This window comes from Buteo buteo, chromosome 4, assembly GCF_964188355.1.
Source record: "Buteo buteo chromosome 4, bButBut1.hap1.1, whole genome shotgun sequence".
Classification (NCBI taxonomy): Eukaryota; Metazoa; Chordata; class Aves; order Accipitriformes; family Accipitridae; genus Buteo; species Buteo buteo.
The window spans coordinates 29,974,223-29,987,040 of NC_134174.1; the positions used below are offsets into that span (position 1 = coordinate 29,974,223).

The following is a 12,818-nucleotide window of genomic DNA, read 5'->3' on the forward strand; positions in this document are numbered from 1 at the left end:
ACCCCGATACTCAAAGCGGGGTTTAAGCTTTTCCCCCTCCACCCCAGCCTCACACACAGGGCCAGTACTGGTTTGAAAGCAAGGTGAGCTGTGCCGGAGCAGAGAGGTTTCACGGTTACCCCAAAGGAATACCGGGCATCCCATAGCGCTGCTTGCCCTCGCCGCGCTGGAGGCGGAAGGGAGCAAAGGGGGTGTAAGTAATGGTTAAGAGATTGAAATTTGTTAAGCGGGATTTACAGCGCAGCTCTCCCCACCCCTTGGTACAGCTTGCCACCATACGGAGCGGCTCACGGTGAGTGAATTGTAAAATCCAGCGGGACTGGCCCAAAGGAAATTTCCTAAACACGCAATGGAAAAGTCAAGAGACCCTGACGTGGGTTGCTCCGGTGCTCCCGGGTGTCCTCTCGCCGGCAGAATAAATCTGTTGACACTTGGTGATGGCACGGCAGCCACTTTTGAACCTGTCATGGGGACTGAATTCAATATATCAACTGCAGAGAAGATTTCATTTTAAGGGGAATTAGGAAGCTGGGTATTTCAATAGGAGAACATCAGATGAAATCAGGCACCACTTTGGTCAAAGCTATCCACAGACTTGGGCCCTTGGAAAGATGGGTTAGTGCAAAACGTACCCAGTGAAAGCAACTTGGGAGACTGAGGTTAAAGGAATTAAGGTGCAAAGAAAAAAAAAAGCTTATCACTTCTGGGAAGGTATCTGCTCCAGCATCGGATGTGGAGCCGGAAAAGCCAGCTGGGAGGGTTTTGCATCTTTGCGTGGCTGCGTTATAATTGCTGCAGCGTCAGGGCAGCAATTTTCTCCCCGTTTCTTTCTTGGGTTGCAGAATCCCCACGCCTGCCCAGAGCAGAGGCAATGTTGCCATCTCCTGGTGGCACCTCGTCCCCATGAGCTGGGCAAGGCGAGCGGCCCAGCCAGGGTGGGCAGGGGCAGCGGGACCCTCACATCTCCCTGGGAACCTCACCTCTCCCTGCAAACCCTTCTGGCTTTGCTTCCTCTGGCAGAGCCGGAGCGATGGGACCGAAACAGGGGAGCAGAGGTGCTCCCAAAGCCAGGGATGGGGCAAGGCGAGGAGGAGGCAGGGAAGCGAGGCGAGGGTTGGAGGATAGGGATGCCAGAGTCGTGGAGCGCAGCTCCGTGCTCCGTTCCCCCGTCCCAAATTAGGGACCCTGGTCCTGGTCCTTGCTGGAAGGGGCATTGCTTTCGGAAACAAACTGCTGGAGACGGTGGCTTAGCCCACGAGACGTGGTTGTAGCACCAGTCTCCCGCCTTGCAATCACCCATGCAAGTCCAAAACAAACCATAAATCAATCTCCACAGCTTACCTCCATTAGGGACTCCGACAGCAACATCCTCCCGCTGCCGGCACGCCTGCAGCATCCGACCCAAAACCAGGTTGGAGGGATGCTCGCGGGGATCTCCACGCTGCTGCCGCTGCTCAAGCTGGACCCAAATCCCTGCAGATGCTAAACCCAGCAGGAACTGGTGAGTGATGAACATGAGAGGAGCGAGCAGATTGTTTCTTTTTTTTTTTTTTTATTAGACTAGGAAATATAATTTATTGCATAAAAATTAATTTGTTACAATAGGAATGCTAAACTTTATTTACAGTTCTTTAGTTTACAGAATAAACAGATGCGGTTTTAGAGGATGCCACCAGGCCCATCCCCCGGACATATAAATATGGAAACAGATTGCGGAGCAAGAGACGGACGCTGTCAGCATGACACGGACCGTGGGTTTGCCTTTGCCGAAAGGCCCGGCCGGAGAAACCCCCGGGTTGCAGAGGGAGGCACGGAGGGCTCCTGGGAGCTGGCACCCATGGGAGATGGGTGCAGGTGCTCAGAGGACCGGGGTGGGGGGCAAACCCTGCCTCCCCCCTGTCCTGCTCCTGACACAGGTTCCCTGGTCTGAAAAATGGGGAAAACCTCCCCAAACATGCAGCTCGGCGGATCTAGGCAGCTGCTGCCCACCAAAAGGAAGGGGAAGACGAACGCAGATGGATGGGGATGGAGGCAGAGGCACCCGCGGGCGGGACGGACGGATGGACGGACAGACAGGTGTGCATGCCGGCACAGTGATCCGTGAACCAGAGACAGTGAGAATGAGAGCGAGAGAGATTCAGAAGCGACCCGAAAGAAGGGCATCTCATCTCACGGAGAGCACTGCGGTACTGAGAAAGGAGCCCTATAAAATGCCAGCAGCCGGTTTGATCCATCAGTTCTTTGCTTCCTTCCAAATTTGCTTACTCCCCCTCAGCTCAGAGACGGGGTCCCAGAAATCAGATGCTCAAACGCAACCTAAAGGATGGATAAAACCCTTCCTACGTGGCACAGGAGCTCACCCAGCAGAAGTTTTCCCATCCAGCACAAATGAAAAAGATCCCTCTCTCCCACAGCCTTGAAAACCCAGCAAGAGGTGAAGCCCGGAGACCCCGAAACACAGCAGGGAGCCGCTCTATGCATTCAATCACTGCTTCAAGAGCTGCCGAGAGGAATCGTACCCGTCCCCGAGCAATACTGAAAACTTCCCCCGAGCCGCCCTGCGAAGGCGATGCTCTCGCTCGCGGCAGGGCTCCCTGAGTTTGCTCCGGTCCCCAGCACGCTGCAGGATGCTGCAGGCATCCCGCGACACCGGTCCAGGGCTTCGCAGCCAGGACGCCGTGCATCACAGCCCGAAGCAGGACCTGCTCTCAGACCCTGCTCTTAATACTTCCACTGATGGAGGATCCACAGCCTTGCTGTGTGATCTAGTCTAATCCTGAGCTTACAATCCCTTTCCTATTTATTTTTTTTTAAAAAACAGACACATTTCTATGATATAGCACTCGCTGAGTAACTATTTCTATCTGCAGGCAATCTAAATTTTTACCTTCATTGAGACACCGTATCTTTGTGAGGAACCTCGTTCCTGTCTACCCCTTGATTACTTTCCATTCATCCCACAACTTCTCCATCGTTACACAAAGTCTGTTACAGGGAAAAAAAGGAGCCAGAATGAGAGGATGGAAACCCGATCACCGCTTACGATGCCGTCCTTCGCGTGAAAACGCTCAGCCTGGCTTGCAACTTGCAGATACCAAAGTCTCCCTCCCTGAATCCCTGCTGAAATACTGCATCAAAAACCAGGCGGTTTGCGAGGGGCCGCATCCTGGCTCGCCAGCCCTCTGCTCTCCCCGGACCCCTCCACGAGCTGCTCGTCACCTCCCTCTGACCCCTGAGCCCAGGTTTGGGGTGCTCACTGCAAAATCCTGATGGGTTTAAAACATCCCCCCCGCTTTGGCCTGTGGGTCGGTAGCTTGGTGCAAGGACTGAACTCTTTGGTTTGTACTGAAGTTATGTAAATGAAGGCGTAGTCATCCTAAAAAGCTCCCCCAAACGATGCCAGGGAAGAATTCATTAAAAATACCCATATCTGGTTGCACTCCCCCCACTCCCCGAACCCTAAATGCAGGGCAGCATCCCTCATCCCTCCTGGCAGGCGGAGGGGGATCCCTCGCTCCGCTGGGCATTGCTGCTGGGGAAAGGGGAGTTTGCAAAGGAAAAAATCTTGGGGAGGGTCTCAGCTGGCCCTGAACCAGAGTGGCGTAGAGGCACTTCACCCTACAGACTCCCTGGGGGTCCCAGGACATGTAAACACGATTTGCTCAACTTGGATCGCACGCTTTTCCCTACAAAAGTGTGTTCATTTAAATCTCTTTCTCTCTGCCACCCCGACCACAGCAACGCTCTTGCTCTCACGCACAAAAAAAGATTTATAAATCTGTCTTTTTTTTTTTCTTTTTTTTTCCTTTTTTTTTTTTTAAAAAGGACTCATCCAAAGATCTGGATAATAAATTATTTGCGTTTCCTAAGAAACTTTTTTTTTTTTCCTTTTTTCTTTCTTATTTGCCTTGTTAAGCTGTCTGAAGCTTTTGACAGAAGTAAGCCGTTCGCCTAGATTGTACTCGTCTCTTCAACGCAGAAATGCTATTAAAGGAGGAAGAGGGAAACCTAAACGAAGAAGGAGAAGGAAAGCCCCCGTCCCGACTTGAGAAGCCCTAATTCCTCCCCACGCCACGAGGAGGAGGAGGAGGAGGAGGAATGCTGCGTAACACTTGAATTGCTTGTAAACGCTGAGGATGGGTCTCTAAGGCTGACAGCGATGCGGGGAGGGAGGGCGAAGCGACGGCCTCGGCCCTGCCTCGCTCAGCCGCTGCCCAGGGATGGACGTGCCTCCCCCCGCCGTCGGGGAAGGGTCCCCCCACCTCGTCCCCCCTCCCCGTTTCGTCCTCCTGGCCAGCCAGCCGTGGGGAGCATCAGCAGCAGTCGCCTTCCGTGGCCATGACCACCAGCATCTCGCTCTTGCCCATCTCTTCTAAGGCACTGGCCAGGGTGTTGAGATCGCCGTCGTCTTGGTGCTCGGCTTCCCACAAGTCCAGGAGCACCCCGGTGGGGCTGGCTTTGGTGGCGAAGTAGTTCAGATACCTGCGAAGGGGAAACAGAGAGGAGGTCCGGGTCGGCGCGATGCCCTTCGGAGGGAGGATGCCGGAGCAGCAAACCTCTTTGCAGCACGAACCCCGAGGGAAATGCCGTAACACGAATGCCAAAGCCCTTGAGACACAGTCTTCAATTTTTACACCGAGCTGGCGTTGGTGCGAAAGCAACGCAAGCTTTGTTTTGCTGAAATGACCCTCCCTTCCTTTGGTCCTCAGAGGTGGGACCCCGGCAGGAACGGCCCGAGCACCGGCCCAGATAAATAAGGGCCAGTTCAAAGTGACAAGAGACCCGGCACTGTGGCACAGATGGATCTAGATGGGTATAACTATGCATAGCTATATCCATATTTATGGGTGGGCCTGTATAGCTGGACATAACCTAGCTGGGGGGAGACCCACCGGTCCATGGAAAGCTTCTGGGCGAGAAGCCTCCAGTCGTTTCCCCTGGAGTTGGGAGCATCCAGGCTGTTGCAGATCTTCTGCCGGATGGAGAGGGGGATTTTGAAGGCGTAGGGTCCCAGCTGGGTGGTGGTGGCGGCGGCACCGCTGTGGTGGGAGCGGAGGGTGTCGAAGGAGCTGGCGTGCTGCGAGGGGAAGGACGAGGCGAGACGTTGCAGCACGGCGCGGCTCCCGAGCGTGTCCCCTTGCTGTCCGCCCACCTCCCCACCGCTCACCTCGCCCAGCGTGACGTGGAGCTGGAAGATCTGCCCTTCCCCTTCCACCTGCCGGACGCAGATCTTGCAGGTGAGCTCGGTGGAAGCCTGGCTGTACCTCTCCAGCGTGAAGGTGCAGTGCAGGGCTCGCTGGCTGCCGCTCCAGATGTGATAGAAGGGGATTTCCTGCGGACCACCAAAGCACGGGCTCAGCGAAGGCTCCAGCAGCTCCCTCGGGAGATCCCACCTCCTCCAGCCACCCCACGGGGATGCGATGGGACTCCACAGACAGCATCCCACCAGGAAAGACCAGAAAACCGGTCCCCCTTCCTCCTCCATCCCTTAGGGAGACAACTTTGGAGACAAGACCAGGGCACTCACAACCCCGCGGTGCCCGGCTGAAGATGGTGTCCCCGCTCTGGGACCCCGGCTGCCCCCGCCTCAGCCCCTCACCTGGTATTTGGCTAGCAGCTTGCTCCTCCACAGCGCATGGGGGATGTCGTGGATGGAGAGACGCAGGTTGTGGTAGCTGTCCTTGAAGGGCAGGGACTTGGGCTCCTCCAGCAGGTACCCCCCCAGCGTCCGCTCCAGCTCCAGCACCTCCTGCGGGCAGCGGGACAGGCAGCGTGAGACCCGGGAGAAGAGCAGGGGCTGCTGCTCTCCCCCCCTCCATACCCAAAGCCAGGCACGTTCCTGCCAAAAGACGAGGCGGCAGCGGCAACAAGCCCGCCGGGAGTCCTCCCCAGGAGAGCGGCCTTTGCCACCCTGACAGCTGCTCTCCAAGAACTTGCCAACTCATCTCACGCGCCAGCCCCACCTACAGCTTGAATTTTATAACACGTGAGCATCCATATACGCCTCTCTACTCCTCAGACAACACAAAGGTTGGGCACTCTCTTGAGGAGTGCCACCCTATCTGTTTTTAACACCATCCCACTATTACACCAGCAGCTCTTAGGAGAAAAAGGCAACCCAGGAGCCAGAGCGCTGCCTACGTCTCCACCTAGAGGCACTACAGCAATCCTGAGACCACAGGACAAGTCACAGGGAATTAAAACAGCCACTGCACTGGTGGTCCAGGCAGCCAAAGCATCCAAACTCAAGCTTCCCGTGCTGCACTCGATGTTACCTATGTCACAAAACCCTCCCAAGGAGGGGAGAGACACATCTCTCTGCAGGAGCGACAGGATCTCTAGAAAATGGAGGCAAATCACAGCAGCGAGTGTTTTCTGCGTAGGAGAGAGAAAACCCACCCAGCAGCAGCAAAACCTCTCACGTAACCTCTGCAGAAAGGGGGCCCAGTATAGGAGCTAAGCGACACCCCCACCGTTGCCTTCGGAGAGGGCGAGGAAGGACGGGGAAAGCAGTAAACACGCTCATTATTTCGCTGTGGTCACTTTGCAGGCAGTTGCATCAGGTTGTCTGCTCCCCGGGGCCAGGCCATCCTGAGAGGCACCAGGCAGCACCTCGCCTCCAGCGCAAACAGCTTGAGGAAGCAGGGGCAGCTCGCGCCGGCGGCGTTACCTTCAGAGCGTCTGGCGTGTCCTCCAAGCAGTAGACCTTGAGGCTGTACTCCAGGGAGGTGCAAACGGTGGGGGCAAAGATGGCCAGCTGGAGCCTCTTGATGGCTGACCTGGAGTAGGACTCTCCCACGAAGACGTAGGTGCCAAGCTGGTCTAGCAAAATGTGGCAGGACTTGGCTTCCAGCTGGCAGTAGCAAGGAGTGTTGAGGGTCTCCTCATCCAGGGTCACAACTTCCTACAGGGAATCAAGGTTGCGGGTCAGCCCACCATCCAGGGGGGTTTGCTAGGAGCCCAACGCTCGTGGTCTTCTCTGGCCGCAGGAGCTGCGTTCCCACCTTACCTCCCAGTTGCCCTGGTGGGACTGTGTTTTCAGCTGGTAAATCCAATCTGAGGAGCCCACGTCGGCACAGTGAGGAATGGTCAGGACGACGGGACGGCACAGGAGCAAGCCGGTGGGTCCGCAGGTCACCGCCGGGCTCAGCACCGTCTGCGTGCCTTCGGAGGGCAGGCTGGGAAGAGGAGAGGGGACACCGGTTGGAAAGAAAGCCTCACGGCGGCCAACGAAGAGCAGAAGCCCGGGCGGCGCGGCGTGACTTACAGGGCGCTCTCTGCCTTGTTGAGGACCAGGTACATCTCGTAGAACTTCCCCTGGGGGATGGCCCCGTGGGGCACCAGCAGGCTCACCCCTAGCACGGCACACACAGGCTTTAGTCACAAACCGAAGGAGAAACCACCAGGGAGAGACCACCCCTCCGCCCCGGCTGGCGAGCACAAGGACAGCAGTGAGCTAGGGCAGCCCAGAGTGCCCCAGGAGAAACATCTCCAGATGTTCCTCAGCTGGCAGGGAGGAGCCAGGCCACTGCATTAGGAAGGAAAACCACGGGTTGGATCTTTTTGCAAGGCACAGGCCCTGGATCGATGGCAGGGCCGGCCAGGGAAGTCCCAGGAGGCTGTGACCTCCAGCCGGAGAAGCCCGGCTTGGGAATGGCTTGCTGCCTTCCTCCCAAGCCAGATTTGGGATAGCAAAGGGCTGCTCACGGCAGGCAGGTCTGCTGGGACGAGAGCAGCTCCTCGATCATTCGGCAGCCAAATGAGCCCTCCTCCCCAACCCCGGGGCTTACCAGTGCCGGGTACGGTGAGCCTTCCCCCCAGGTAGCCAAACGTGCCGCTGGCACTATTGCCGTGGTCCCGGGGCAAGCTGAGGAGATGCTGGGAGCCCAGGGCTTTGCTCCGCACGTTCGCAAAGTGACCGTCCCTGGTGGTGTCCCCCGGGTAGGTGCCGGTGGCGGGGACCCCCCCCAGCAGGTCTGTCCCGTCGTGGAGCCCCGGCGAGGAGGAGGAGGCGGTGGAGGAGTTGTACACCTTGATCTTGAGGTTGGGGAGGGGGTCGAGCAGGGGGGAGTTGGTCATGGGGATCTTGTCGGAGGAGTCCTGCAGGGCGTACATGGGGCCGCGGTACACCCCCGCGCTGGCCGTCAGGTCCGGCTGCATCGAGGGGTGCAGCAGCTGCGGGTTGTCTGCAGGAGGAGGAAACACGGATGGGATGAAGACGGCGGTGGCGACGAGGGGATGGAAAAGCACTGCTCGACTGGGAGATATGCCTGCGAAAAGCCCTCCTCGCCCAGCGAGGGATAGAGGGAGGTACAACGGGGACACCTCTGGGCTGCAGCTGTCCGCCTTCCACCGGGCACTTGGAAGGGAACTGCTCCGCACCATGACCAGGCGAGGAGCAGCATCCTACAGTAAATCCCCACTGTCTCTGCTTTGCAGATGCTTTGCCCCGATTCCCACCATCACCACCTGACCACTTCCACAGAGCCCTCAGCCTTCAAAAATCAGCATATGCTCCTAGAAAATTGGGGCTGGGGGTCCACCGGGGACCTGTCCCCTACTGTGATTTGCAGCCTGACTTTTTTTCTGCCTGGGCTTGAGCTGGCAAGCAGGACCTGCATGGGCTATGGCTCTTACCGTGCCGGGAGGTCTTGAAGTTGACAGGGTGGAAGCCTCCGGTCAGAGCGGCTGATGAGTCCGTGATGTCCGTGTCGAAATCCCGGCATCTCCTCCGGTACACCACCACCCCCACAGCCATGAGGATCACGATGAAGACAAAAATGGCCACCACCAGCCCGGCGTACAGGGCCACGTCGCCTGTGGCCTCCAGCACTGGGAGGGATTAAAGAAATAAGAGGTGAAAAAAGGAGCACCAGAAATGCACGTCAAGACCCACCAGTGCTCCCCAGCCCTACCACTAACTCAGGACACAGGCACAAAGGGGAAGATGTGTACTGGGCCTGCTGGAAAGGCTGTGGCAGGAGGATGGAGGGTGTTTTCTAAGAGCAGTCCAGAAGTCAGAGTGATGCCAGAGATTGAGATGGGGTTGAAGCCCTCACACCTTTGGAGGACACCTTGCCACGGCTCGTGCAAACTTTACTTGAGCACCAAGAAGCCCAGAAACATTAGGTTTGCGCAGCTCAGATTCACGAAGCTATCAACCCTCACAACCTAACAGAGACAGCCCTGAGGAGTAAACGTAACACCTATCCATGCATCTCATATATATGTACCTGAGCTATGCGTCCATCCAGAAAGACTGAGCATCACTCTATCTATATAACAGACACCCCTCAGATTCCCCATTTTCCCTTCCCCTGCCACAAGGCTCTCGGTCTTTAAACGCCTGGTGTATCTTGGCTATATCTGCCCGGAAAGAAGAGGGATGAAGAGGGAAGGCAGAGCACGGTGAAGGCTCCAGCAGCCAGAGCTGAGCATGCTCAGCCCATCCTTCTCTCCTTCCCCGCTCCGCGCTCGCCCGCATCCCTTGGTTTCTATGGTTTCGCGCCGGAGCGAAGCCCTGTCCTAAGCCTGGTGATCTCAGCCGCGTTAGGACTATGCCGCTTCTGGGAGGTGTCCCTTCGTCCCCAAGCCCCCCTCCTCTGCATGCCAGAAACTGGAACGCTGATGCACCCCCAGGCCCCCTAACTCGAGGAAGGGAATCCTCGTGGAGGGGTGCCGATGCTGGAGTAGCTTTGGTGGTGTGACACCGGCTGCAAAAGTGGGTCGTATTTATAGCTTCAAGCAAAGCATGGCATTTAACGTCCACTGGAGGTTTGGAGTGGGCTTTAGTTGCTTCCTCTTCCCACCCTTGTCCTGCCCCAGCTGCCGTGGAGCCCTACCGTGGATGCGACAGAGCAAAACCAAAGCAATGCCTCGCAAAGAAACAAAATGGCCATGAAATGAGCACTTACGGTGGCTTTTGGGTTCGCTTAGAACTCTTTTATCTGTTAGGAAAAAAAAAGTTAGAAAACAAAAGGTGAAGGTGGCGATGGTGCGATGGGGATGAGATGAAACAAAAGTTGGGGGGGGGGAAGCCGGCCCGGGGGGGCACGAGGAACCGCAGCATGGTGGGCAGGGATGGGAGAGCAGAATCGTTCCCCGGGGCATGCAGAAAGCCAGGTAGAAGCTTGGTGACGAGGATGTCCCCATGCCCAGCCAGCCCCTGGGGAACACGTCCCCGGCTGACAGGACTTTGGGCATTTCTGGCTGCGGCAGTTTTAAAGGGACAGTGGTGTCACACAGCAGCAGGTGGCAGCATCGGCTGCTCAGCCTTCGGCGTGCCCACTCATAGCGTAGCAGCACCATTATTATGATTATTGGGTTTTTTCCTAGCTTCTGCTCCAGGTCTCCTACCGAGCAATGACCCAGGTCGGGTGTTTTCATGGTGGGGGGCTGAGAAACCCACCCTGGCTTGCCCCCACTAACCACAACCAGCCTTATTTCAGCAGAGACCCCAAACCTAGCGCCGCTTCGGAAGGCTTGGTGGGACATTTAGATCCCACCAAAAATTCCCAAACCTTTCTTTCCAGCAAGTGAGAACGAGCTTTGGAAAGGGTGAGTCTGGTTAAAAAAAACCCTCGTTCAAGACACAAATTAAAAATCAGGTGCCAGCGGCGCTGCTGCCCGCCCCATCCACTTGGAGGCACGGCCAACCACAGCGTGGCCGAGCGCCGGAGCACCACGGCCGCCGGCATCGTGTCCGGCACCGGTCCCTGCCCGCCTGCCCGCATACTCACTCTGCAGGCAGAGCCCATCGGTGCAGTTTTTGGAGTCGAGCAGCACGCCGCTGCAGTCCTTGCCGCCGTTGCGGGGGGCCGGGGCGGCGCACTCGCGGCTGCGCCAGTGGGTGCACTCGGTGCTGCACGCCGACCACTTGCTCCACTCCGTCCACGCGCCGTCCACTGCGGGCCACCAAACACAGGCGCGTCGGTACACCCCTCAGCACGGCCTCGGGGCTCGTCCCCCCCCCCGGTGCCGGCACGTCTCCGGCACCAGAAAGGTGCCCGTGCCCATCTTGGGGCTTCCAGAGACCTTTGGGGAGCGTTCTCCCAGCAAACCCAGCCCTGTTGGGTCTCTGCAGACGTCTCCAGCTCTTTCAGGTCTTGGCAGACCGAAAGATGCTTTGGGCTGGTCTCCTGAGCCCCTGTCTCCTTGGGGAGCACCAGGAGCACTGGACCGTGCAACCTGGGGAATGGGCAGTGCGGGCAAGCTGGTTTCTGAACCCGCCTTACCTGGGCAGAGGGTGGTGCAGGTGATTTTCTGGAAAGGCTGCCCATCACAGAAGGAGCCGCCGTTCAGCGGCGCAGGGTTGGTGCACGTCCGGGTGCGCTTCTGCCAGCCCCGGCCGCAGCGGTTGTTGCAAGGAGACCACTCGGACCAGGTGGACCAGCCACCGTTCACTGCAAGAGGAGACGGACAGCAGTAACACATCAACGGAGCCCATTTCAGCAGGGACTGGAGCTAAGCCTAGGCTTCATCGGGTCCTCTGTCCTTACATCTTCTGTGATGTGACACCCTGGAACAGCTCAGCCTCATGAGAAGCAAATCGCGAGACTCCTCCTTGTGCTGCACACCCCACGCACAAGATGCTCAAGCCTGCTTTGGTCCTTTTTCCACTTTGCAAATATTTTTGCATCTGGCCACAGCAGATCTTTGGTTTCATAGCAAAGTTCAGCCAAATGCAGCTTTTCGGCTGCTTTGAGAGTCAAAGCAACCCAGCTGGGTTCAACCTCCACCCACCTTCGTACCCAACCGAGAAGGCTTGGAAATACCTACACCTAATAACTTCTCCTAATAGCCTGTGCAAGCTAGTAGAGGTTCTGGTTTTGCAGACATCGGCTATTACCTAATTTAATGCAATGCCCTGGTGGGGTTCACTCCTACCACTCCCAGAAAGTGCCCGTATTTCCCCTTGGCTTGGAGACATGGCCAGCAGCAAAGGTCCCCTTCCCAAGAGCAAGGGCCGGTACCGTAGACGATGACAGCAGCCGTGGTGCTCCGGCGCTTGGCCACGATGTTCTTGGCCATGCAGGTGTAATTAGCAGTGTCCAAGAGCCGGGCCTGCTTGATGATGAGGTTGTGATCAATGGTGATCAGGAAGTTGGTGTCCTGGGTGGGATCGATGACATCCTCGTTCCTCAGCCACTCCACCTGGCACGGCAAAGGCAGGGATGGGTAAGGACAGTGATTAACCTGAACAAGAACTGAACACTCAGCCAGGGAAAGCTCATCACGGGTTTCGGTGGAAATGCCCAGCCCACATGCTCCCCACCACGAGGGTCTCCAAGAGCCCCAAAGCTAAGCTAGGACACAACGGCTTAACTAGGCTGTTTGGGAAGGGCGTGAATCGATACCGTCACCGAGCGTGCGTACGGGCACAAGCAAGGAGAAACATCAGGTTGGAGGGGCTAAAATCACCAGCCCTGATAGAGAGCAAAACCCCTCGGACCAGCCTTTGACCTGCCCCAAAGCCTTCCCCATCTTCATCACTGAGACCACCGATGTCCTCAGCACCACAACTGTTGACTGACCAACCTTGCCTCTGACTGTATCTATTTCTCCTTGAAAGCTGGGCCAAACCAGGCCTGACCGGGACACGTTACTGCTGTTTTGGCCAAGGATGGGACAGTATGGCTACCACCAACACACAGCTCCAGGGGCCTGATGGAGCTGTGGACAAGGAAACCACCGCTACCATGCTAGGGAAACCCATCTGTATTGACTTTCCCAGCCCTTGGCTCTCACTTGTGAGCGCTCCCCTTCAGACAAGTACATTGGGTGCCTCCTTGTTAGATCTTCCTTCTAACGGGTTAACA

General features: G+C 57.0%; 1 protein-coding gene across 2 annotated transcripts in view; it reads right to left on the bottom strand.

Moving 5' to 3' along the window:
* Positions 1–1,642: 1,642 nt before the first annotated feature.
* Positions 1,643–12,818, bottom strand: part of UNC5B (unc-5 netrin receptor B) — a 56,321-nt gene continuing 45,145 nt past the window's right edge. For both annotated transcript variants that reach the window (XM_075025384.1, XM_075025385.1), the window contains exons 5-17: positions 11,973–12,153; positions 11,235–11,402; positions 10,740–10,904; positions 9,915–9,947; positions 8,638–8,832; positions 7,791–8,186; positions 7,268–7,355; positions 7,010–7,178; positions 6,671–6,904; positions 5,600–5,749; positions 5,168–5,332; positions 4,893–5,077; positions 1,643–4,482 (exon numbers count right to left, since the gene is read on the bottom strand). In XM_075025384.1, coding sequence (XP_074881485.1) covers positions 4,314–4,482; positions 4,893–5,077; positions 5,168–5,332; positions 5,600–5,749; positions 6,671–6,904; positions 7,010–7,178; positions 7,268–7,355; positions 7,791–8,186; positions 8,638–8,832; positions 9,915–9,947; positions 10,740–10,904; positions 11,235–11,402; positions 11,973–12,153 — 2,298 coding nt within the window. In that variant the 3' untranslated portion in view covers positions 1,643–4,313. The remainder of the gene's footprint in view (positions 4,483–4,892; positions 5,078–5,167; positions 5,333–5,599; positions 5,750–6,670; positions 6,905–7,009; positions 7,179–7,267; positions 7,356–7,790; positions 8,187–8,637; positions 8,833–9,914; positions 9,948–10,739; positions 10,905–11,234; positions 11,403–11,972; positions 12,154–12,818) is intronic.